Source organism: Vollenhovia emeryi, unplaced genomic scaffold (assembly GCF_000949405.1).
Source record: "Vollenhovia emeryi isolate VEMERY1.0 unplaced genomic scaffold, V.emery_V1.0 DF939186.1, whole genome shotgun sequence".
NCBI lineage: Eukaryota > Metazoa > Arthropoda > Insecta > Hymenoptera > Formicidae > Vollenhovia > Vollenhovia emeryi.
Genome location: NW_011967180.1, coordinates 111,264 through 138,550, shown reverse-complemented (window position 1 = coordinate 138,550; position 27,287 = coordinate 111,264). Strand labels below are relative to the sequence as shown.

Sequence of the window (27,287 nt, the reverse complement as noted above, 5' to 3'; positions counted from 1 at the left end):
ACTGAAAATCTCATGGGGATATTTTCAAGATCAAGGGCTCGCGCTGGGTGTCCCCCTGGCACTCGTTGAAGACTAGCCTTCACCTGCTACATCTCTACTACTATTACTATGTGTATTAGGTAGCACATCTCTTACAATAGCACGTTACGATGTTCAGCATTGCTGATCGTATTCCAGCAAGAAACACTTTCTTTCCGCGCGCACTGAAAACCTCATGGAGATATTTTGAAGATCAAGGACTCGCGCTGGGTGTCCCCCTGGCACTCCTTCCGGGATTAAATCCGTTTCACGCCTTTCGTCCCGGTAATGGGGCGTGCGCGGCGCGCGACGTACTGACGAAACGATGACAGTGGGATCCGTTCGCTCGTGTGACACGGCCGTGGTATGCCGAGAACTACCGGCAGGTTCGGCGTAATCCGGATTAAGGAATCCCGAAACATCGAAAGCGTTTTAACGCCGCGGCGCGCGACCGCCGAGCGCGGAGATGGCCTCTTCTATACCTGCGGGGTTCTCGTCGATCCGCCGTAAATAACGATGCGCCTCTGATAGATCTATGGAAAACAGCAAGCTGGACCAGCCACCGAGACGACCACCGCGATCGTTTCTCGGCGACGCGCCGTGTCCAAATAAGGAAAAAGAGACAGGGTGCACGGGGCTTTCATTTTTTATCGAGGTCTTCACACCGTGCGAAGATCGTTCTTTCTAACGTGGACACGGGAATTTATATTAATTCGGCTGATTGGCGTGAATTAATAACATACACGCGTTCTATGTTGCAATTGCAGAAATGTATGCAACATATGTATACTGGAATACGTGAACTTTGTTTACGTCAGATCAACTGTTAATATTAGATTAGATAATGGCACTTTGTTCCTTAATTAAGAGCGAGTGGTAAATCGCTGACCAAAATCATGTACACCAACGCCTACTAATGCCCAGCGTCACTTTATCTTATTGTCTTATTTTATTATCTTATTTGCCTTATTTTATCTTTATCCCAACAAGGCCTAAACCCAAAAAATGCTGCAAATCTATACACCGCAATGTCCTCAGCGATTTACCCCTCGTGTAAGAAAGTCACAAAGTTAAAGATTAATTGGAGAGATATTGAATGTTGAAAATGAAGAACGTTTTTTTGTGGAAAAATTATTCATTCCCTTGATACTGTTCTTAAGAGAAAATCGAGGCGCTGATGAATTATTGCTCCTGTTAATATCCATTCGATTTTGAGAGTTTTTCTCTTTTTTTTCCCCCCTCACTCTCACATATATTACTGTACGTTACAATATTAAGGAAATAACGTCTCTATTTCGAAGCGGTAAATGAATTATGAACATCGTTAAGCGTTATTATCTTGCGCCTGCTGGGCAGGTATCGATGCCAGAATCAAGCGCTTATTGCCGTCATTTACCAGAATTTATGAGTTATCTATTACCAGGAGATAAACACGCTGCGAGGCTGGCACGGTTTCTCGATACGCGTGTTGATTCTTGAATTAGGACTCGCGCGTACGACAATTGGCGTGAAAATGCAGATTCTCTGGCACATCGTTGCTGGATTCCACCGTCGAATTGTGTCAAATCATAACAAATAAACGGGCGTGACACGCCATTCATTATCGGAATAATTACCGGCGCGTCAGTGAGCACCGCCATAATTCTTCTGTGTACTCTACTTGTCTCTTACTTGAGGATCTCTCGCGGATAATCATTTTGTTACGCTTTGTAATTGCAAAACGTACGAGTAATTTTTACGCATGCATTGTAGTAATAAAAAATTATTTATTAATTGCTTATATTTTTTGTTATTGGAGTTCTATTGGAACATCCACTCTGTGGTTATGTTGCAACGATAAAAAATGATCAATTGCTATTTTTATTGTTATTGGAGTACCGTCGAAGTCCACTCTGTGGATCTTACGTAATAAAGAAATTTTAAGTCAGTTCTTGCTGAAAAAGAATCTACACTCTCCGAAAGGACTTCTGTTACCGAGACCAAAAATATTCTTGACGCATTTCTATTTCTCACAACCTCATTTAGTACAAAAATAAGACAATATCCAATTAAATCAATAATTCTTATTCTCCTGTATCGAATTAAAAACGATCGACTTGCTATATTGAGACAGGAGTAACTTATATAAATGTGAGTTTATACATTCTTGCGTTTAGAATAAATGTTCCCTCCATCTTACAACGCACGAGGTTGGCACCAAGATATTCGACAAAAGGCTATCATTTAATTCTAGATTTTAGAATTCTTCGCTTAAGATTAAAATGTTCCTTTCTCTAAAAAAAATATACGATTGTCGCTGTATCGATCCTATTTTATGATACATTTAAGTGTAATAGCGTTGGATCCGGAAAATTTTTTTCTGTGGGTGTAAACTTCTGTGCACGTCGCAGCAGAAACTCGCCTAATGCAGTTTAAAACACACGTTTGCCGGGAACCAAACCGCAGCCGAAATGCATAATCGGCTATAATTGGCGGATTCTCTTCGCGCTGGTGAATTTTCCGCGGATGATCCCGTGCCCGTTGCACGCGCGCGAGAAATTCGCCCGGACGTTTTCACAGGACCCGACAGAGTCCCGCAGGTAAAGGAGGCGAGAGCCGTAGTTTACAAACAGAGACTCGCACGATGTGTACACGGCACGCTGCTCCCCATTATTTTAGGTCGTGGAAACTCTCCTTTCCTATCTGTTTATGGAATCAGCTGCCAGTAACTTCCTCGACGGGCTCACCTGCCGGGGGCAGTGGACAGACCCTCGGAGGTCTCGGGGCCTCAGGGAACTCCGCCGTTTTTTCCCTCGGGACCCCGGGACCGACAAACGAGTCGGCCGATTTTCAATTTGCTCTAAGGGCCCCCCGAGTTTGCCTTTCTGCCTTCTTCAGTGAGTTAAGTAATCCCGGAGGCAAGAGTGACGGTCTTTTCGAGGGCGAGACGGTTGCGTGGGGTTTTTGGAATGCGAAAAATAAATTCAACTGTTACATAGAGAAATGCTAAATTGAACCCGAGCGATCTTCCAGGAGGGGCTGCTGCCTACGAAAATTCCTCCGCTCGCGGCATCCGCCGCGCATCGCGCGTTCCCCATTTACATATGGCACTTAAAATGTACAAGTTTCTATTCGCCGGGATGCTTTTAACGGCGCGGAAAAGCGCAGGGAGGGAAGGAAACGCCTGGGGGAGGGGGGGAAGAGAACTCGTTAAGAGTCTTCGCTCGCACTCTGACCCCGCAAACTCGTTTTCCGAAGACGATATCGCACGCAGACCGGAATAAAGTGCGCGACATCGCAGGGGCGACAGAGCCGATATAATCCGATTTTACGAGACGGCCCCGGCGCGGAAAGAAAGAGAGAGACGGGGAGAGACGAGAGGAAGGGAGATGCTATCGGGCCCCGCGCCGGTCCCAGGCGATATAAACTTAGACGCGAATTAGTGGTGGCCGCGATAGCATCTCATTTCGAGGCGAGCGTGCGATCAGGAATTTATCGAGAAATTAAATTAGGAATTATGCTAATACCCCCATCACCCTATATAGACGGCACCTCATCGAAGTCGACCGCCATGAATGAGCGGCGGCGGCGGCGACGGCGGCGGCGGCGTCACGTTTCCCCGGTTATTTATGCGTTATTTGCGCCATCCAATTAAAAGGCACCTTTCGTAAGACTGCAGCTCTCGTACGGCCGCCTGCAATGTAATTTGCTGGATCGACGTTGCGCGATCCTCGAATTCCGTTTTCAGAATTTCGCGCGGAACGTAGATTGAAAAGGATTCTTTTTTCTTCCAAACTCGAGCTCAACGTGTGCAACATAAAAATTACCTTGTTGTAATAAATTATACGGCCGCGTCTACCGAAAGTCCAAGTGATAGAGTGATAAAAGTTAATTATCTCAATTAAATGTTATTTAATTTGATAATTGAAATTTGCTCGAGAGGAGATTGCGCTTGTACTTTCAATGAAGTAACCGTAGTCGTTGATCCCAATTTTATGGTGCCGGTCGACGCGAGGAAGATAACGGCGGAGGCGCGGTTAGTTTTATTAATCGGCCGGTTCGTAAATAAGATTTACTTCGAAATTCCGCGGCGGTCGCCGAGATCGATTCGTCTCCATTTTTCGTGAGACAACGGCGACTCACGTAGGACCATTCGCAGATAGAATCTCTTCGCATTCCCGGCATTTTTTATAATCCTTGACGTTGATCTCGACACGGGCGACACGAGCATGAACAGAATGTCCGAAATAAAACAATCTGATCTATTGTTTTTATGGTTATCAAGTGTAGTGTTTTAAACGGTGCGAATTGCGGCTGCGAGGCGTTTTATAAAATTGTGTTTCACGTGGAAACTTGAATATAGCGTAAACATTAAGATTATAAAATCCATTTCCATTAATTATTTTCTTAGGTAATGCACGTTTCGCCAAGATCATCGAAGCTGGTCAACGCTCATTCTTCATCTGACCAATCTTCACAGATTTCGCGCAATCTATTACTTTTCACGGTAAAAAGATGCCCGGTTGAATTTGGCATGTTAACATTTACCGTTATAAAAAAAAATACCGAAAAACTAACAGAAGTGAGAAGTGATTTAAGAGATTATCGCAAAGATAGCAAGATGACAAATCGCGCGGAGATAATTATTAATTATTCCCATCGGGGGGTTAAATCGTTGAAGCTTCCAACATTTAAGAGACACACACACTCTCTCTCTCTCTCTCTCTTCTTCTCCTCGATTCCACGTGGTCGTCGAGGAGAGAAAAGAAACGAAGAGAGAAGCGTCGATCCCGGAGACGCGAAGTAAGTGTCACGGCGACGGGGCTTCGAAATAAATGTCTGCTGCACGCGATGAGTCACAAATCCTAATGAAAATAATAATACCCGAAAGATTCCGTTCTTTCGTGGCCGCGCGGCGCAACGAGGATAAATTTACTGCGCGATCTACGGACGGATAAGGCATACCTGGGGACACCTCCGTCCGGTTATAGGTTCCACCATGTAACGGGTGGTACGAAGAAGATCTTTACGATAAACTCGGCCCTACATTGTCTCGATACGTCCGGATCTCGTCTTTACGAGACCTCTTAACCCGCCCTTTTCTGCGATGATGCGAAAACGACGTTCCGGCTAATTCGAAATTGTCGAGAGATTGAGAGACTGTCACAATTGTGACTAGTGAATAATATGAAGAAAAAATGGATCGACGCGATTCTGTATGTTGCCTCAATGTGTATAGAATCTTGCTCTATACTGTTTTGATTAAGACTTACGTCTTTATATAGAGATGTACCTTAATATAAACTTTTTTTGGCTTTAGTTTTCCATACTGTATCAAGTTTACACAAATTATCTCGTCTTCAGAGCAGACAGAGATGACTTTCACATCCACATACCGAAATATTTGGACTTGTCAGAATTCGGATTTAAACCCTTCCGTTCTTACGCTAACAAATATATTGCTAACGTGGAATTAGACTAAATAGCGCGTCAAAAAAATTCAATACGTATACATTGAAAGATATTATATAATGAATCTGAATTGTTTTACGTCATCCTCTTAATTTCACCGAATTAATGTACGTTGGAAATTTCACGGCGATACACCGCGAACTAAACGGAACGTTTATCAGTCGCTCTTCGAGGCTACGATAGCTCGCCGAGAGCTCAGGTATCTCCCGTGCTCCCTTATCACTTCGGTAGTTTCTCTCTCGTACCAAAGACCGGTTCTCGGAAACACCCCGTAGACAAGTGTCGCAGCACTTGCCTTGAACGGTGCGGTATCACCGGTCTCACGTCTAAACGACTTGTAAAACAAGCGCTTAACGATTGCTGGTACCTGGTGGAGATAGACAAAGAGGGAGAGGAAAAGACTGAGAAAGACAGACAGAGAGAAGAGAAGGGGGGGGCTGAGGCAAAAGAGGTAGGCGAAGGGGGTTTGGTCGGGCCCGTAGGTCCCACGTGCTTCGAGGAGGTCCAGGCCGCTAAATTGAGTTTACGAGACGCCGAGAGCGTCTCTCTCGTCTTCTCTTCTCTCATACCCTTTTTTCCCTTCGGCCTCTCTTTCCCTTCCGCTGCGCGCCTCTTTAAAACCGTACCCTGCCTCCCTGCGCTCAGTGCCCGCCCTTAATTCACAAGTACGAAAGAGGCAGGATATACCCTTTTCTCGGTACTTTACGCACCGGCACCGGTGTTATCTTAAGCGATATTATTTCGATTCCCCAGCCTCGCCGATCGGCATTGCCGGTTTATCCGCGAGGAGTTGCATTAAACGTGACGCTCGCGCCTGCGAATGCAATTAAATCGCTCGCCCCCGGGATGTCTTTATAATGGGATGATGAAGAACGTGTTTCTAATGGGGACCGGTGACTAACGCGTATATTAATATTGTATAATCCGCATCACTTTCAACGGCGCGGCTTATCGTTGGTATATTCGATAAAAAAAACTGATCCATTTCTTTTCAAGTAATTACAAACTTCCGAATAGAAGTTAATAATCGCTCTTAATTAGCGATATTCTTGTAACGGGGGATTACGTTTTTAAATGTGCACGGAGAGACCGATATGGTTACCACGTGTCTAATTAGGGTTGGCATAGGCCCAATAAATAGTAATACAATATTTAGGACAGCTATATCTGTGGTTGTCATACCCATAAGTAGTGGAGACAACCACATGCGCCTTGTGCAGCAAACTTAGTGAATGTTGCAACACGAAACAACGTAGATGCTTCCACTATTTATACGGCAACATTTTAATGTTAGTTATTTTTGCCTTAACCGGTCTTCGAGCGAATGCGAATAGAAAAAAAAGAGAAGACAGATGAGAAATACATATTGCGAAAGATTACATTTGGTAATCTTCCACAATATGGTTGATAACTAGCGTAACGACTCTTAAACTGACTAAAATCCTGATATAATTAGCATAAAAGTTTGTTTAAGCCGATTCGCGTCCAATCCGCGCTGTTTCGCCTGCAACGTTTTTGTCCGTTGTAAGAAACGTATATCTTCGCAAAGAAGGACCGCTGTCGTTTTCTGAAAGGCAAACGCTACTTTGTGGTTTCAGTGGCCAGAGGGAGGATAAAACCCACGGCGGGGGTCTCGGGGACTCCAGCAGCGAGAGTGGCGACGAGACGAAGCGGCAGTCCGGCCAGCAGCAACAGCAGCAACAGCCGTCTTCCTGCGCGGTCCAGCAGCAGCAGCAGCAGCAGCAACAAATGGTGGACCATCAGCAAACTTCCGGCATGTACCAGCTTCCACCGCCAGCCTCCGTTTCAGTTTCCAGCCCGCACTCGTATCACCAAGGCCACGGCTCGTCCTTGAGTCACCCGCACATGCAGCACCACGACACGAGCAGTGAGAGCGGCGACGACAAGAGGAATCTCCATCATCAGCTGCAGCATCATCTCCAAGTCGGCACCCACGGCGCCCATGGTTTGGTCCATCCTACCGCCACCTTGCCACCGCCACCGCCTAGCTGCGCCCAACAGAAGAGTCAGCTGGACTACATGCAGTACTATCCGCAGGTAGGACGACGAAATAATCTCGAATGTTTATTCCCAATTCGCGCGCATCGCTTCAGCCTTTTGTAAGGCGAAACGCGCGCGCTCTTTTTCTTTCCTTAACGCTTTCCGCGTTTTCTCGGAGACACGGGGAAAATGTTGTACGACATTGTTCTATAATAACGAAGTGGAAAATTAGGATTCTTGTAATATACGACAGGTAGACGCTAAAAAATATAGGTATTCATATTCGATATCTCGAAAATATGATTCCAGACTCATTCTGAATACTCGCAGATACAAGAATCCAAGAATACAATGTTTTCTATCAGAAACGTTTGTAGTTGACGTAAATCTCTAGTTTCTCGTGACAAAGTGAATTTCTTGTGTAGAAATGAATCGGAGAAATATGAGAATTTAGAAATCTCTTGCCAGTAATAGATAACAATAATGAAGCTTTTTAGTCGACATTAACCGGCCAGTGTTTTAATACAGAAAATGTATCCCTACAGTAGGGAGGTCCAGGTTGACATCCTGGCTGAGGTAATATTTTTCGCAATAAATTTTCTGCGTCAAAACACTGGCCGGTTAACGTCGACGGGAAAGCTTGATTATTAAATATGAGAATTGTCTACGGCAGGACTACTTGATCGGCACGCCGACTTCCGCGGACCTGCAGAAGTCCCTGCCGCACACGGCGACGTCGATGCAGATGGGCGCGATCGCCCCTTCCATGGGGGGATTGAGCCCGATGGGCCCGTCGACGATGCTGTCCAACACCATGCAGAGCGTTAACACCATGAACACCATGTCGATGAACGGCATGGGCATGGGCGCCTATCAAGGCATGAGCTCCATGGGGATGTCCACGTCGCACGCGAGTTACCACAGCGGCCTCGTGCTGGGCGAGTACCATTCGTTGTGACCTTGGGCCCCAAGCACTCAGAGCAAGAGGAGCCAAGAGAAGACTTAATGCACGTTGGCGGGGCGCGAGATTCCCGGTCGATCAAGGTACTCGAGTGGCTTGCCGAAATTCGGATCGTCAATGAATTATTATCGCTGAAGGGAAAACATAACCGCTGAAATTTATTTAACGGAACGTCGTTGATTAATAGAAGTCACCGCTACCTCGGGGCGACGTATAAATTTATCGGCAAGTTTTAATTATTGAATAACGTGAGATTTATTTGCACTGAAAATATCTTTTTCATCGCAACGATAATTTCTTGACGATCCGATAATGTTGAGATAAGTGGGGAGGAAAGCCTTCTGCGGATATATCGTTGCATTCTCCTTGAGCTTTTCTCGGTGTATGTTTAGAGCGTATAAAGAGCGTCAAATAGCCGTCTGTCATATCGTCGCGTTCGCTCCGGCACTCATTGTCAGAACGAGTTTCTTAATTTTTTTTTTGAACGAAATTTTTTCGGGATAAAACCACACGTACGATGAATTGTAGTATTTGCATTCTTTAATGTTAATTTGTTATTTTTCCACTTGAATACCGCTCATCTAAATTTCAAAAAGAGATAAATACATTTACTTAACGTTATTCTAATCTCTGGCCAAGAATGTTTGCTTATCTGTCCGTGAAAACTCTTCAAATATTTTCCCGTAGAAAAATCGTATCTCACTCCAGGAATATCCGTGAAAAATCAAAGGACGCCGAAGCGACGATGACGTTTCCGAACGAAATAGCAAAAGACATATTAGCATTTTACTTTCCCAGTATACTCTCGCGGCAAGCCGGCTAGACCGGCTTGTATTTACCACTATTTCCATAAGTAAACAACGGGCGAAAAATCCCGTCAGCTTTTCTGCCCCGTCACCGTACTTGGCGCCATACTTTTCTGGATTTTGCCCGAGCGGAATAAATTGCACGATGAAACAGCGTTTCTCCTCTTTTTTTTTTTGTTTTACGCGAGGTGCACGCGAAAGACGAACGAACGCAACCTACCCTCTTGCCCCCCACCTCCCCCCGCCCACCCACACTTCATATAGATTCGATTAATTTACTGTAATCAACTATACGCTCCTCTCACGTACGCTTTTGTGTTTGTCCTGTATGTACATATGTATAATACACGCGGCATTCGGCATATTGTTAAGTTAATCTCGTTCTCGTTCGCTGCCTACCGGGTGTTCCCGTATCACCAATTTCGATTCCAGGCAAAGATTTGAAGTTTTAACGCTTCCACGTTCTAACGATTAAAGTACAGTTAATGACATTCTTCGCATTCGATAGTTCGAATCGTTTGATTTAGGTTTTCTTAATTCATATCTTTCCTAGTTCGATTGTATCCTTAAAGGGTGCAATAAAATTCCTGGAAGCAACAGGATCCGAAACGGACAAAATTTTTTTTACGAGATATTTTCTTATCAATTCGCATTCCACAGATGGTTTGTGCGTGTCGGAAAACAATTATTGTTAAAGAAAAGTCGTTATCACAGAAATATGTAGCATCAATTATTTCTAAAAAAAAACGTGATATCGTGTGGTGATTTAATTGACTGGTGATTAAAAGCAGCTGAATGGACGCGAAACTTGAAGGGTACGCCCAGTAGACAGTGAATGCTGTCGCAAGATAAGATAGTGCGTAAATTATCATTTATTCGCAGTTCGCAATCTGTACATAAGTATATCTAAAGACAGTGAGAAAGAGAGAGAGAGAGAGAGAGAGGGAAACCGAGAATGTTATGTGCGCGAAAAAAGGGAATGCAAAGGAAGAGGGGAAAAAAAAGACATTACGCCAGAGTGACAGAGACAGAAAAGTCGAGATATCGAGATGAATTCTTGATTCGTTATTCAAGAGAGGCGCATACAATTAAACCGCTTTCTTGCCAAAGAACAGCTCAAAATTATCTCGTTTATTCCTCGCGACAATCTCTCTTACTTGTTTAACGATAGCCTCTATCCTTTTTGCGACAGAAAGGTAGAATTGAAAATTCTGTGATGCGATTAACACTTTGTTTCTCTTTTCAATTTCATCGCGAAGAACGCACGGAAGGGAAGATTATTTACCAAAGCTTATAAAGTCGCTGTTAAAGCGATTCAGGGGCGCTTACATTCATCTCCAATGTCGACTTTCCATTCGTGAGCTATCTCGCGCGCAGATGTCCTAAATATTCCGTTAGCTACGACATTGCCTTGTAGATTCTTATCTAGGATGTCGAGGAGAGAAAGGATTTCCCTTACGAAAGAGTCCTCGGGACGAAACAGGGTAAAGGATAGTATCGAGGAGAGAAAGAGAGAGACGACGTGGAAAATAATAATATCTTCGATCTATACGGCAGAGCCGATCGGCGTTATTTTACATTTTGTATCCTTCACATTCGTCGTATTCTGTGTATTCGTTAATCCTTACAGAAATAACTCGAAATTTAACTATTTACACGACAATTCATAAGTGCCACATTACGCGTTACAATAGAGAGTATTAACGGCTGATGAAAGAAGAGGTCAACTGTACAATAGTATGTAACACGTGAATCGGTCAGAAAGGGTATACGTGACAAAATCATACGTTTGAGAAAAACGAAAACTTTGTACCAGGAATTTTTCCAGTAGATTTCACACTACTTTGCCCTAAATTAGGAAGCTCGCTAAAGTAATTTTGTTTAAAAAGATTTTTTTAACGTGTCGATTTTACGCAAGGATTTGCCAACTCGGCGAGATAGTGCGTAAATTATCATTTATTCGCACTTTGCAGTCTATAAATGGATACATCTAAAGTGAGAAAGATAGGGAGAATGCACTGTCCTTTCGTTCAAAGTGTCACATGTCCCCTTTCTATTCTCACTGGTTCATATTTCTTTATTAACGGAGGTACAACGGATGAATATACATAATAACACTATTTTCCTGACGCATATTATCTTTTCTCATTATTTGACCGAGTTAAGAGCGATATTTCGCATTCTACAAATTTCTTCTCCTTTAATTATTTCGCGACTTTTATAATAACTTTGTGTTCTCCCTTTAACGAAAACAGTAAACGTCACTCAGCCTTCGAAAGCTCAAGATTAAAGCCAATTACGTGTTGTAGGTCGTGCGTTTTATTAAATTGTTAACTATAAGGATCGATCGAGACACGTCTGTTCATAAATTAACGAGCCACGAATACTTTTTGCAGTCTTGCGCACAGAATACTACACAACAGTTTTAACCGCGTTCTACGTTAGTTGTTGCAGGCGATCAACATTATGCTTTTAAACAGACAAATTTATTTGTAAAATTATGTAAACTGGTTTAAAATGCTTCGGCTAACGGACGCTACAACAACTGGAACTAATTACTAACAGGAATGGCTATCATTTTACTCTCCCGCATTTGAAGCGCTGTTTAAGAGCGTCTACATGACGCAAGTTGTGTTGCACAAACGGGCAGCTTCCGAACGCTCGCGCGACCTTTTCTTTCTTTTCCTTCCGGAAGTTGCTTAATATTCTTGATATATTCCGTCGTTATATATTTCCGAGATATCCTTTCCAAACTTGTAGAATTTTAATCGTAATCGAACACTTTTCTATGAAACGAACGCTGCGATTCGACCAAAGCTAAAGAATTAATTTTTGCGAATAGGATGTTTAATCGTAATCGACTCTTGCACAAATTACGCACTCGCACGCAACTCGCGCATACAAGAAGCAGGCAGAAGGGCAATCGAAAGGGCGAATGAATGAAAGGAGAAAACCGAGCGCGCGCCGCAAGGACGATTAATTAATGGCCGATCGTCTGGTCCTCTCCAGTTCTCATTCGTGTATTTTAGCGGACAAATCTAACGTTGCACAACTAACTGAGACGAATTGCCGAGAGTGATCGTGAGTGCGATTATTCATGAATGTGTGTATCGATGAACGAACTGCGGGCGTGTGTGTACGTGTGTATGTGTACGTGTATGTGTGCACATGAGACTAGAAAGAAAGACGATGATGCGCAAGTAGATATAAGTAAGAGATCATGATGTACGATCGAATTGTAATCGAGTAAAGTTGATGTTATTTAAAGTAACAAGATGCCAGAGAGTGTTATCTACGTACACGTCCCTTTACAGAATCCTGGATCTTCTACTTCACGTTTAGACGCTGCCGAAGCTGGTAAGTAGCGCGCGCGGTCGATGTCTTTGAGGAGACGACTGATCGCAAAACAATTATCAATTTTAAACAAGACGATGACTCAGTTAATTTCGTTATCTTTATGAGAAATGGTAATAGATGTTTTTCGTTGAATATGAAGTCGCGTAAAATATAATTATGTAAAAATCCGAACGCGCGGAGAATAAAATGGAGATTTAAACTCGTACGAATTTCGAAACGATTTCGCTTAATCTTAGGGCCTGAGCAGAATAGCTGTCTTGTATTCTTAAGTCCTCAGACAGTTATTGTGCGTTACTTTAAGACAAAGATGTAAAACACAAAACACTGTCTTACGAGTACAAGACAGCCATTCTGCTCAGGTCCGAGCGTCTCTGTCGCCACGATTGAACTCTCTCTCTCGTGCCGCGGGGAGAAGCTGCGCGAAAATCGCGCGGCGCTGACGCCAGGCGGAGCATCTTTTTTCGAGATTATTTTCAAAATCTCGACGAGAGGCAGTTAGGCGGCCGTAACGAAACGCAGAAGAGTGCGATGTGAAAAAGGCAAGTGTCTGGATCGTTTTTCCCCTCGCTGTTGGTGCGGCGCGCTAACAAGTAGCCATTGTGAGCCCCGTGTCAAGATGCTACTTGACAGTATACTCTCTCGACGGACCCTCTTCAGGCCCACTCGCCCCCGTTCCGCCACGCCGCACAACTGGGCGTATGCCGCACGTATGTACACGCATACGCACGCACGCACCTCTGTGGGGTCCGTGCTTAACTTTACGATCTCCGAAAATCCCTCAGGGCCCCGTCGCGCGCGGCTAATAGAACCGAAATTATAACAGGCCGATGAGCATGCGTCGACTGCTCTTATTCCGCCTCGCTGACGGATTCAGAAGGGAAAGAGAATTGGGAATCAACGCAAGGAAACCGTGAAAAATTTCATTCCGGTGGATGTCTTATTTACGAGCTTCTCAGGCGATAACTTGGGGTCGTCGAGAAATTAACATCGTTTGTATATATTTATAATTTTCCTCTCGCTCGGTTTACTGCCTTTGGTAAATCGGTGAAAAATTTTTTTCTTCGCTCCGTTTCACGGCACGCTTTTACAGTGCTTATCGTTAAAAAAAAAGGATTTTTCAAGAATTGCGTACTTTGCAAGTATATACTTGCGATCTGATGATTATTGTCGCCGACGAAAACCCGATATGACGATTCGAGAGTTAAGAATGTTAATTAAGTCAACAATTACATACGTAAGACAAGTAGCGTCAACGCAGCCGCGCTCTTACGTTCGATCGAATTTAGTTTGCGATCATCGCGGTGATAAGAATAGAAGCGAGTACAAAGGAGCCTCCGGTCACGTGGAGAAGCCAGATGCTCTTTTTCAGGATCGCAGAGGATATTGTTCGAACTGCGCTGGTAAATATCGACACAAAGGGGAGGTTGAAGATCTTATCCGTCATCGCGATCGTTGATAGGCCTAATAGCGTGCCGAAGGACGGTCGTTTTGAAATAATTACCAGTTCGTATCCCCAGCACCGATCTTTCCGGGTTCATCCAGCTAAATCGGATCAAAGGACGGCGCTCTCCTCGCCGCCTTTTTTTCTCTCGCGAAATGCCGTTATAAAAAGATCGAGATTGTCGGACATTCGCACTTGGTTCATCCTTTTCCCCGGCGAGAATGGAAAGCGCACGGGACCTCTTCCGAGGGATAATTCGAAACCGTGAAAAGTATCCCAAACTACTTGATTGTCTACTTTTCAGCTGAGCGTTTATAAGTGAAGAGTGCTCGGGCGCGGAGCCTACCCGATCCAAGCCTCTCTTCACCTTCCGGGGCGCATCCCCGTTACGGCGAATAATAAGTTTGATACCGTTACAATGCGATCATTACACGCCGGTAATGACGGTGCATTCAGGCGCGAGGCGAACTGCAACGCGCCACCGGCCTTCCCTCGCATCTGCCCGGTCTACAACAATGGGTGCGCGATGCACCACCCCACGGAGTCTCGGGGCGGTACGCAATAACGCTCGCACTCCCGAGAATCGATGTTTGTATCGCGAAAAAAAATTTTATTCTGCAGCAAACTATCCCCCCCTTTTTTTTTAATTCCTTCGTTGCATGGTGCAGGAATATTGTTCTCCTGCGGAGGCGCTCGAAAAAGTCGCGAGAAAAATATAGATAAACCGATGTTAAATTCTGCAAAAAGGGGTAAAATAATATCGACTACATCACGCGCGTTTTAATGAGATTGTGTGGGGGATGAACCATGCTTGAAGAGCTCTCGAAATCAGTGTCTACGTTGAACCAAAACTACGTACTCTCTAAAGGTCAATCAGTGCATCATCACGGAATAATTCAGCGCTATACTTATAACTGTTTTCAGTGATAATCCACTGATTGATTTTTAGAGAGCACCGCTCACAAACATGTATCTACAACACGTATCTTGCCTGATGGAAACGAGTTCTCTTCCACGCAAGTCTCTTATGTAATAGGTAGAGATTTCCTCGCGACCGAAATGGAGGCGAATCCGAGGGTAGATCGACGCGCGTATATATAAATCCATTAACGCACCACTTACGATCGATGTAAATTACGATGTTGGATAACGCTTAGGCGAGCCTAGACGAGCGCGCGCGGACGAGCGGGGTGGCGATTTCGAAGGGGGGAATATTTATGGGCAGACCGGCTGAAATTAATTTATGCAGCCGCATAGGCTGCCACGTAATTTATTCGCGCGGCTCGCGACGATCACTCACTCTCCTCGCGCGCTTTTGTGTGTAAGGAAATCCCGGGCCATTAGAAACGGGCACGAAGGGCCGCCGCGTCGATCCCTCTTCGAGCTTCTCTTCCGAGCTGCTGGCCGATCGAGCTCGTTGTGTTTCGCGAGCACGACTCTACCGAGATCGGCCGGCCGATGCCTCGGTAAACGAAGAGCCCCACCTCAACAGGAAAGTGAGAGATCTTCGTCTTAATGTCGATAGATAGCAATCTTCGGCTGATAACAGAAAGCACTCGCGCGCTACCCCCGCTGTACCACCTTGACTTTTATTTTATTGCCCATACCTTTATCATAATTATCGTTATCGGCACGATCTATACGGAGACTTCATTATTTTTTATAGCTCGTCTTGTAACGGGCAACTTCGAGATGAGGGAAACTGTATTTATGTCCTTGCCGTTAAGATTTATACCCTTGTAGCTCCTATGAGGATACGTGGATGTTTAGATCCACGATTTTCGGATGCCTCGGCTTTCGGAATTTTTCAAAATCAAGTTTCTCGGTATACGTGGCGCGCGCCGCGACGTGGTGTGCATCCTCACGACAGCGCGGCCGCGTTTCCATCATCGGGGCGAGAGATCCAGGAAGGATCCGCGTATAGCGCGGCTGAAACAAGAGGGATCGTCTCGAGGAAGAGCCCGGGCGAGGATCTCGCGGCGAGATCTGCGGTGCACCCGCGTTATGATTTGTGGGCGTCCAGATCGTGATCCTGTCCGGCCGGCTGGTTGGCTGGCGGAGCAGAGAGGGCACCCACGCTTTCCAGGAACCGTCCGCCGCGTGGCGTCCGCGGCAAGGAAGGGAGAGCACGTTAAGGTCCTCCGGAGAAAGAGAGAGGCAGAAGAAGAAGAGAGAGATCAGCCGGCCCCGATTACGCCGAGGGTGTAATGGACGGACTAATTTGTGAAATTTAAATTCCGTCCCCGACGTTTTGCCGCGAGGCGAGGCGAGGCTGGTGCCGGGCGGGGGGAGGCGAGGGAAAGATAAAGAAGAGGGCGAGATAAATCGCGGCTTGCCCTCCCCGTCCCTGTCCTCCTCTCGCGCCGGGGACGACGGTCTACGACAGATCTTTCTGGAAAATCGTAGGTGGATAGGTGCTTTGCGCCGCGACGTTTCATGGGTGGCGTAGACGTACGTGTATATCGCAAAAATAATTCCCAACGAGATTAGGAACCGGTTGATTTCGGGGAGAGGGGGGGGGCGGGGAGGAAACACGCTCGGCTAGACTTTAATGAAATCAATTCGCTTGGAGAGGATTGGAATTGGTGAGCGGCAAAAACCGACAACTCGTAAGTCACTCTTATTCCCTGCCCATTCAAATGATCATGCGACGAAGATTAATTCGCTAGTCGCGCGTGTGAGTTTCAGCGCTTATTCGTTTCTTCTCCTCGCGAAATATTTGTTCGATTGCGAAGTGATACCGTGTAGAATGTAATTCCATGATGTTCAAGACGTGACACGTTTACAATTCTTTACTAAAAGACAGCCACATTTCTCTATCTTATATCAATGACGGCCATTCGCTAGTTGAAGTACACAGTTTTGGCTACGCATTTTGCAAAAGCGAAGAAATTCATTGGTAAACCAGTCCATTTTTTAGAGATCAGCCGAAATAGCGACATTGATAAAACAATGCTTTTCTCTGACAGCACAGAGAGGCGCGACGAGAGAAAACGAGCGATACGAAGACGGAGAGAGAGAGAGAGAGAGAGACGAAGATGGAAAGATAATGAGCAAGATGTCTAAGCGGTGGCGGATTAGAGGCAGCTTCTCTCGCTATACAGAGCGGGCCCTATTGTCGGGCCGCATAATACGGTTATGATTTAGTTTGGGACGTGAGGATGCGAGCGAACAAATGAACGAACGGGCCGAGGGGGCCTGGCTAGGTGGACGGGGGGAGGGCCATTGGTGTCAGATTACTCCGGGGCCCGGGCCCGGGCCCCGTCTGGAACATCCACACGTCCGCGTAAGGACTCACACGCGGTGCCGGGCCCTTTAAGCATACGTGTGCATGTACGCGCGCTCTTGCCTTTTTTTTCTCTCTCTCCGTAAAGATTGACCCTACTTTCCCCACTTTCTTCTTCTTTCCCCTGTTCTCTCGCACTTCTTTTCGCGTCGGATGCTCTCTTACTTGAAATGTATGTCGATTTCACTGATTGTAATTGTCGAGCACTTCGAGTCGTGATTCGGCCCTAAAATTGTGAATTATATTCAGATATGGGAAGAGAGTTGTTAAGATGGGGCTATCAGAAAATTATCATCGTCTGATCACTTGTTCTATATTGTGTACATGCGTGTCTGCGACACATCTGTATACATATGCTTCCTTAGTTTTATGCAATCAATAGTTTTAAAGTACATAATTGTTATAAACGAACGAATAGGAAATGAATTGCATAGTAAAATAGATCAGCACATTATGAAAACTTGAAGATATTGATCAAGATGTGAATTGTTGCAGATGTAAGCTAGTCTTCGAAACTTTTCAAATGTATTTCGTGCAATTTATAGAAGCAAATCGAGATGACGAAACAGTAGCAAAATGTAGCCCTATTCTCCAAACCTCGAAATACCAGATGCATTTTGTCAACGTCGGTATGTCCTGAATAATTTATAGCGCGCTTAACCGGAACCCCGTTCCTCGTTGAAGCGCTAACAATCGTCCGGATATCTCAGGTTTTTGTATCACAAAAGAGGTAATCCGCCATCTTTCGGCGCTGCTTGTTCTCTCTTGTGCAATTCGGGCGCAGGTTCTGCGAACTCGCGAATTATGAATATGATTATCTCGGACGTGCTCATGACGGGAAGCCAGACCTGTCCCGGAGGGGTGTCACCTTACACCCTTTCCCGCCCTCGCATCGGGTCCTGACTTGGCGCCCTGGCACTGCTCCCCGTAACCGAATCTCGCGAATAATTGGACCTCCTTCCAATCGCGAAGGTCGACGATAAATAATAACTCTACTATCGATCTAGAGGAGATCTCGTGTCAAACGCCACGTAAACCAGAATTTACAAATCGGATATCGTTTCTGTGAGCTCGGATTTTTTTTTTTCGAAATGCTGTCGATAGAAATAATTTTTTTCACCCAACGAAATGCGACGGTAAATGCAATGCATGTAAAAAGTCCATCTTTTTGTACTATTTGAAAGTATTTAAAAGGAAGTTGTACCGGTTTCGCAGTCTTGATCGGCAGCCGATTCCGAGAACCAGTTCCACCCTCTTGTTCTCTTGCAACGGTATGAATGCCAGCCCACCAAACATATGTCGAACATCTCGGGGCTTCCCCTCTGTACAACGACACCCCGAATTTTTGTGCCCGGGGATTGGCCGGGCGATTCGTCCAATCGAGTTCGCTCGTAGACAGCTCTCGGGAATTGACAGCTGAATCCATGGGGTCGGGATTAAGCAGCGCGGTGACGCAAACGTAATATCATTACAACAAATTGCGATCCTCCTGTGTGATAAACGCCGAAACCACTTGGAACACTTGGAACTGGATAGGTTAATAGGATCGAAAATCGACACCTAGCACAAACATGGGGAAGACAGAGATCCCGAAATCCTTTGATTGTTAATACGATCAACGCGCCTGTTAAGATTAAATAGCGTTACAATTAAATAATTCGAGCAGTTTAGAAAACTCTCTTTAAATTTTTCTGCTACTGTCAATTCAATTTGTGCAAAATCAATTTACACGCAACACGAAACAGAATATTTAAACAAAATCTTCCCACCCTGTCTCCTCTTTTTTTTTCTACAGGTGTCACTACGCGGCACCGTAATTTTCAACGGATTTTGAATCCAAAAGTATTTTGAAAAGCTAAAGAGAGTAACTCATCGATGCACATTGCGTGTAATAAATGATCACTTGAAAAAGTCGAGTTAAAACAATAATGAGTGAAACAACGAGCGCCAGATACACCCTGATATTCAAAAAACGGACGGGAAGCTTTCGATATTCCACGCAGCAGGTATTATTCCAAAAAATTCCGCAACGTCGACGAGTTGAAGCCGATAAAGAAGTAATGAGAGGTGTATCGGGGATTATTTCGATGCTCTCATTTTTTTTTCTAGGGGGTTGCCAAGCGAGCTAGCCTTATGGCCGGCGATCTAGGGCACTCTCGTCCTTATCTGCGATCTGTATACGACGTCGCACACTGGGCGGCGGAATTCGATTCATAAATGTCAAGCACGACTGTTTACGCTGTTCGCACCTCCATTGTCGCCTCCCGATTTCGGGACTCGACCTGTCGATCGTTCCGCACCCCCGGGGACACAATAAATACATCCATCTCCACGGTGCGGCGCGGTATAATGCGCGAAAGGGCCCGCAGCGGAGCGGTTCCCGTATCTCCGATACGATCGGTAGTTACTTAGCACTTCCACGACGCTCGATGCTTCGATGCTTATCGAATCAACCCTGCTCCCCCCCTCGTTGAATTTATTGCGGGCCTCTGCGGAAAAGAGGCTGGCGGCCCATCTGCATCTCCCGCTCTCGGTCTACCTCTTTCGTTGGCCGACCAGTCGCTATTATATATCTCCGTTGGTGCTCTCGCAGAAATGAAATTCGCTGGCAAGGACTGGTATCGCGCAAAAGAGACGGAATCGTTACTTCGGAAGGAATAAAACGAGGAATAATCAATTTTCATTTCGGAAGTGTCTTAAATTTCATTCGATGCTAATATGCGTGGCAATGTAATAAGTGCAATTATGTGATAACTAGAGGAAAGTCGGCTATTGTGAGATAGGATTATAATATGAGACATAGTGGGTTTTCAACGTCCAAATTCAATCGCAAGTCTTTTTTCGCAACGATTACACGATCTAACGATGAACTATCCACTAAACAGATTTCGCTCCAAGGCCAATAAATTCATAGCGGAACCAATAGATGATGCCTATTAATTTTGCAGAAACTCCTCTATCTCATATTAGAAGCCCATCTCATAATAGGGGACTTTCCTTTACTATTATAACATCTTTAATTGCTATTACAATAAGATATTTCATATCGCATTAGTTCTTTGTTATGTTGATATGAAAAAATTAATGCACTTTTCCTTTCTCGCCTCCTAACACAGAAGGGAGAATAGAATCTTTTCTCTAAATGTTGTGATATTTTTAATAATGACGTAACGTGAAGAATTTGTAACACGGGCAACTTGTTTTCTTGCATTAAAACATCCAGACTTATTTAGTGTCGTAACTCAAGTTCTGTTGCGATACAGAGTCGAATCTTTGCGACGACTATAGATTGAGAGACTTAAGAAACGCGGAACTTTTCCCAATTTCGAAAGTCGCGTCGCAGATCGAAGCCAACAGTTGTGACGTACGGTTCATTCAGAAGTCAAGGAACGTTGCTCTCCTACAAGGAATTACACGCGTGTGCACACGCACACGACACTCGCGCGGCGTGACCTACCCCAGTGAGAATCGTGTTTCAATACAGAAACCGAAAACCATATCATTACGTAGAAGCTCCGTTTCGTCGCGCGCGAGACGCGCGCCGGGCGTTGCATTGTCAAGAACCGCGGTGTCGTTTCAGCCTGCGATTTGAGCGTTTCAATTCGCAAATTGTTTTAGGGTGAAGAAAGCTATCGTTTTACGTTCATTTTCAAGAGGATGGTCTGATCGGCTTTCATTAAATCCTTTTCATTTGCAAGACCGATAAAGAATCTATTAACTGCTACATTACGTGGGGCAAAACACGATTAGTACCGAATTTAAGATAATCAATTGATAATCAAATGATAAAATATTCTATCTCGATTGTTCCTCGAAATTGATAATCAATTCAGCAGATTGCGCGCCGCCCCAGGATTCCTCCGGCGCCTCTACACGCATAAATATTTTTACGGGGGGAATTTAAATCTCCTTACACATATAATATGAATATCATAATTCATAATATTCTCTTATTACATTGACAATTTAGAAGATTCTAAAATAGAAGCACACATGAATTATTCGCAAGAGAATATGTTAATCAACCAAACTTCTTTCGAAATTGACGACTAAGATTATTATCGGAGCAATTTTTTTTCTGAATCGCGAGTTCGAAACAATCTCCGTGGGGAAAGTATGTAAAGGATCGTCTACGATAGATGAAGTAAGCCTGGCGTAAGAAGTAAGAGTAGGAGTAAAGAAATGAATCATGTCCATTTCTTACTCTTACTTCAGCTATGACGCTTACTCTCGGCGAATTGGGGCGCAGTTCGACCAGCGCTATAAATATTTGTAAAAATTATGCCTGTACTTTAGCTTTTACAGTGATAAGTAAAGGTTACGCTCACTTCTAATGTAGACGGCCCTTAAGATAAATTGGCAAATTTCAGTGCAAACGTGCGCACGGGCACAAAGTTCGGTCACGTCGTAAACGACGCAAACGGTGACGGATGGAGGAAGTGAAGTCGCGCGGAGGGTTGGCGACAAGTTAAAGTATTAAGTAGCCCGTCGCTTGCGTCCGCTGTCAGTCTCCGCTCTAATTAATCGTAATTGACGGCCGCGCGAAGCCTCGCACATTGCTCGTGGCGTGCCGCATGCCTCCTCCTCGTCGCAGCTGCATAATCGTCCACGGCGGCTTCTTCCGTCGCCCGCAGAAATCTGTCAGCGGGACCTCGGAATCCGCGCCTGCATGTGCCGACATCGAAATAAAACCCTAAACCAATCGTCTCGTAATTTCCCCTTGAATTTGCCTCGAGTACGCACGCCCGCGTGTAAGCTACTATATTTTTCAAACGATGCACGATGTACGTCGATATTTGCATCATCTTTCGAGAAATTAAAAAATCCTCGTCTTTAATGAAAATTTGTAAACACCCACCCCCGAAATTCTGTTTGTTTCAAGTCGAGTTCTCTCTTCAATTTTACCCGAATAAACGCAGAATCTACTATTTGTCACATTATCACGTGTTTTTGCGCGCGCGTGTCAACTTGCGACGATAATGAATAAAAATCAATGATGAACATTATCCGGCTTACATGGCGTATAACTAGATAATTATATGGGTGTATAGTATCAGCTAACGGCTGTGATCATATTCGCCAATAATGCGCGAAACAAAATCAGTTAATTATAATTATAATAAAAACACGCGACGCCGCCTGAGGTATCGTTAATTGCGATCGTCGACGGTCACGGAGGGAGTCAACTCTTACGCGAATTGATGAAAAATACACTCGAAAATGTAATACATTATTTATATATTACGGTATATCATATATGTATATACGGCTGATAAACAGCGAAGATAGTAATAGCGAAGTATGCGAAGACGGGACGGGAGTTATGCAACGCGACGAGCAATTTGCATGATTAGTTCACCCATTTTTTTTCTCTCCTGCCTCGGCCTGTCCGCGCACCAGATACTGGATTCTCACGGTACGTACGCCAATTGGAGTCAACTCATCTAAATACCCGGGCTACCCGCTATTACAGACGCGTCAGAGGAGGCCCATTATGTAACCAACGTGGACAATGTTGCCCCGCATTCGCCAATTGGCCGAACGTCGCGAACCTTTCTCAGCGAATGCCCCACTTTAGAAATATGAATGGGGACTTGGTAAAGGCGAGCGCTAAAAATATCGTAGGTGCTGTAGTTATTACAGGTAAAAGATAATAGATGAATAGCGATCATTTAAACGGACGCTTCCATTCTCTCCGTGATTTCAATTATACGTGAGAACGATGCGCTTCTTTCACAGGCATAAACGTCTTTATATCAGATCTTTTTAAATCGGCAATAAATTCTATAACAAATAAGCAATATTCGTAAAATTGCGGAAAATCATTGCGAGAGCCGCAATGAAAGAACGTCTGTAAAAATGTATTGCGCGACGAAGGAGGCAAAGACGCGAGAATCGCTGAAAGACACGCGGAAAATTTTGAGATTTAACGCGAAACGGTAGTATTTAAACGATTATTCTTGTTATAAGTCTACCTCGCTAATAGAACCATTGTCTAGGTCCGGTTAGGCACGTCTAAAAGCATAATAGCTGTTTCCTAGAGACGCGCCAGTCCGAATACAGAGCAAATTAGAATAATTCGTTCCGTCTGGCTGCGTCACTACATTATTGCATCGCGTAAGACCGTCGTCGTCGTCGTCTGTTAATTCCCGCTCCCTTCCACTGTAAACATAATTTTTTACCTGAACATAATATAATACATAACGTCGGGCGACTTGTTTCATCCGAGAAGAGGATACCTTGCACTATAAGATAGTCTGCCGGAAATTGAAAATTTCACAAAATGCAAAAAGATATTATTCTACATTCTATGAACTTCTAGTAGAGGAAAGTCTTCTATTATGAGATAGGATTCTAATATGAGACAGTAGGTTTTCAAATTCAATCACAAGTCTTTTTTTCGCAACGATTGCATGATCTAACAATGAATTTTCCACTAAACAGACTTCACTCCAAGGGCAATAAATTCATTGTAAACCAAATTGTAAAACCAAAAGATGATGCCTATTAATTTAACAAAAACTCCGCTGTGTCGTATTAGGAGCCTGTCTCATAATATATAAATGTGATCGGTTTTTCAATCAAATTTCATCGAATGTATCCATAATTTAATCGGAAAAATTAACCATCGGACATACTATTTACTTGGTTTATCCGATGAAAATTTTTCTCAGTGCAGATCTTATATACTCAAGACCGTCGTGAATTTATCTAAAGATACTATTTGGAACATTTTATTGGCTGTAGAATATCTAAAGATGGTCTTGAATATACGATTTGACTATGAATACCGACCTGAAGCCTAATCTACAATGTGCTTTCTGCGTCTAGAAACATTCTATTTTATGTAAACAAATCAAAGCGCTTAATACAGTGTATAATATACAATTAATCACCTTGCACACATTTTTTAAACGTATTTATCGACCACAAAATAGAATGTTTCTAAACCCAGAGAGCACATTGTAGATTAGGCCTTAGAGTTTGTGATAATCAGAATAAAATAGGGAGATTTTACCATATACACATATAAAAAGATCAGCCGATGTTGATGAAAAAAATGTATACGAAAAAGCCTTCGTTGTCTCAAAAGACTTTGATCAATCGCCAGCAGACTAGTGTCGCATTTCCAGAATTTCATTCTTATTTTAATCTCATTTATATTATGCAGTAAATAATCCCCGATTATGTATTAGTGCATCCCGTCGCTCGTAATATAATAATGTGATGATATAATACTTTATTATTGTATTTAATAATGCGACGCCAAATGAATTTACAGATATTGACAATAATATCGAAACGATTATATCGCGAGAGCTCTGCAGCCAGAAGGTGCATCCCGGCCAGCAAAATATGGAATTTTCGAGGGGGCGGCTATCACGCGCGGGTCCGGGTAGAACGGAACACTCGTCCAGACAGAAAAATCTCCATCCGCTGTCCGCGCCAGGAGGAAATCGTTTTTTCTACGTTAGCGCAATTTGCCATGTAAATTCGATCGTAACATGATTACACGCCTTAGCAAACTATAACCGGACTCGCCGCCGTCGGTCGCCGTCGGTCGCCGAAGCTAGACGTTCGTTTCGTCCTGATCGATCTTGATCGATCTTTCGATACGCATATAGATATAGATCCTACGGAGATCGTGCCAGATGGCCAATGGGACGAGCCCGAGACCATTATGCGGCCGTCCGAGAATCCGTAATGAAATTAGAAATTAAGAAAGGGAGTGAGGTCTGCGAGCTCGGCCTGAATTTTCCTGGAACTTCTCGATCGTAGGTGTATACGAAGCATTAAACAAAATTGGCGATCACTAAAGGGAAGTGTGTAGAAAATCGCGTAGACGTTGCTCAATTTCATGTCGGAGGTGATGTAACGAAATAAGTGTACGCTCTGTTTCCGCAAACTAATTCAGGAAGTTCTTTCAGAATTGCCGCACCAAGACTCCGTTTCTTCGTCGAAGAGACCAATCCGAAGTGCGACGATCTAAAGAGGGCAGGAGCGAAATTCTTGGGGACGGAAAGTGAAATAAATCTCGGTTAATTTTAGGGGCCTCGCCACCGCTAGGACGTTTAAGTGCAGGTATACGCGTAATTTACGGAGCACGTCGTAGATTATCGCGGCCGGGTGAAAAAAATCGTCCGGTTACCGGTTGTCGCGCGCCGCAAACAAAAAGTGTTGGGCCGCGAGAGAGGAGGAGGACGAAACGCCGTACACAAAGCGCCGGTGCGCACACAAAGTCGTCGTACATCGCGTGTGCGCGTAGCTCGTGTTCGATCACCCGTTAAGAAGGAAGCTCGAGGGGCCCCGATGTCGAAGATAAGATGGGGTAACGACGACGACGACGGGGTCCTCTTCTCCTCCGCCCCGAGCCGAAATTTGGGGACCAACGCGCGCGGGGGCCTCTCTCACGTAATCCACGAGTACGTCGCGACGAATTTGTTCGCCTGCCCAATGAGCCGTGATACGCCCCCTTCTCCACGCGGGGACCCCGCTGGGGCCCGTTCGCCACGTCGTTCCACGTCACAGCGAAGAAGCCGCGAAACTCGGCCCGTGCACCAAGATGGCTACCGTCCGCGTCGGTGGCGATCGGGGCACCGATCGCGATTACGCCCGGAATTAAGAGGGAATTTACGGAAAATTGCACGCCTCGCCGTGTCGCGTGGGAGCTTTTGAAGCGCCCGGTACAGACATGTATATTTATATGTAATTATAGAAGCCTTGCAATTAATGAGAATCGAACAAACGCATAAACTGCACGTTGCCGCAATACTAATATAAATATTAATGATGTAATTTGTATTAAATCAGTTTTCCGTATAAACCGATACGATATTTATCGTTGAAAATTTACATGGCAAATATAACGGTGGGACGGGCAGCCAACCCGCGCGCCCGTGGTATCTGTACTTATCGGAAAATATATGCGGGAGCCGCGGGCCACGTTAATAACGGACGAAGAAAGCATTAACGAAACGCAAACACACGTATGAATTTAATTTTTGCACGCAATATGAAAACTCTGCGGACGCGGCCAATTAAGGGAGCGGGCAACAACATGCTTTTTAGCAAAAATACACAACGAAATATCGTTTTCTAAACGAAGAAAATTTATTATTCGATATGCATTTTCCCGGCGCTTCTCGAGCCATCATTAATGAAGAAGATGATTATAACGAAACGAATTGTTTTTTTTTTCCTTGCATTTAAAGAAGTTTACATTTAGCGGACGCTAATACTTTTCTTTCTAGCGCAGAATAATTTCGGTCAAGATGGCAACAGCGAATCCCCGCTTGTCACGCGCCCGGGTAATTGCGCGGGGTCATTTGTTACCGGTAAAATAAAAAGTGTCGAATCCGGCCCGTAAGCGCGATCGTTGGTGTGTAATTTGTCGATCGAATAATGCGATGTTAATAGAATGGTGTATTGGGTACACCGACCCCATAAATCATTGTTAATTTGGCAGAGCCATTCAATCGCCGGTGCTGCCAGGCCTCTCTTTCTCTCTCCCTCCCTCTTTTTTCTTCTCTTGCCGGCGATCCTTCGATTGCTCCTCTTCGTGCCGGCTCCTGTCGGTCGAAGGGAACCGAAACGGCCGTAAAACGAGGGCCCTTCCGATGACCGCTGGTGAATGTGGTCGTCCGCGAAATTACCCCTCTATTTTGTATCCTCCCGCACGCGCTCCCGTTCGCCTTTTTGTTTCCGTGTGTTCCGTCGGCTGACCTTCTCTTCTCATAAACTTCAGGCTACAAACCCAGAGCGGAACGGTGTACGCTCAGAAAATCGCGGAACGAAAGCCCCGACCAATCACGAAAACAGCGGAACGCTCGTGATTGGTCAAGGCTTTCGTTCCGCGATTTTTTGCGTACGCCATTTCGCTCTATGAGTTTGCACCCTCGGTCTTTTGGCCGTCAATACCGCAAGCATTATCAATGAGCACGTATAATCATCGCCGAATCGATAGTC

General features: G+C 44.7%; 1 protein-coding gene across 1 annotated transcript in view; it reads left to right on the top strand.

The window, feature by feature from the left end:
- The window catches only part of LOC105562583 (homeobox protein SIX1), a 33,352-nt gene extending 23,881 nt beyond the window's left edge, over positions 1–9,471 (top strand). The window contains exons 5-6 of the mRNA XM_012013543.1: positions 7,068–7,527; positions 8,144–9,471. Coding sequence (XP_011868933.1) covers positions 7,068–7,527; positions 8,144–8,428 — 745 coding nt within the window. The 3' untranslated portion in view covers positions 8,429–9,471. The remainder of the gene's footprint in view (positions 1–7,067; positions 7,528–8,143) is intronic.
- The last annotated feature ends 17,816 nt before the right edge of the window (positions 9,472–27,287 follow it).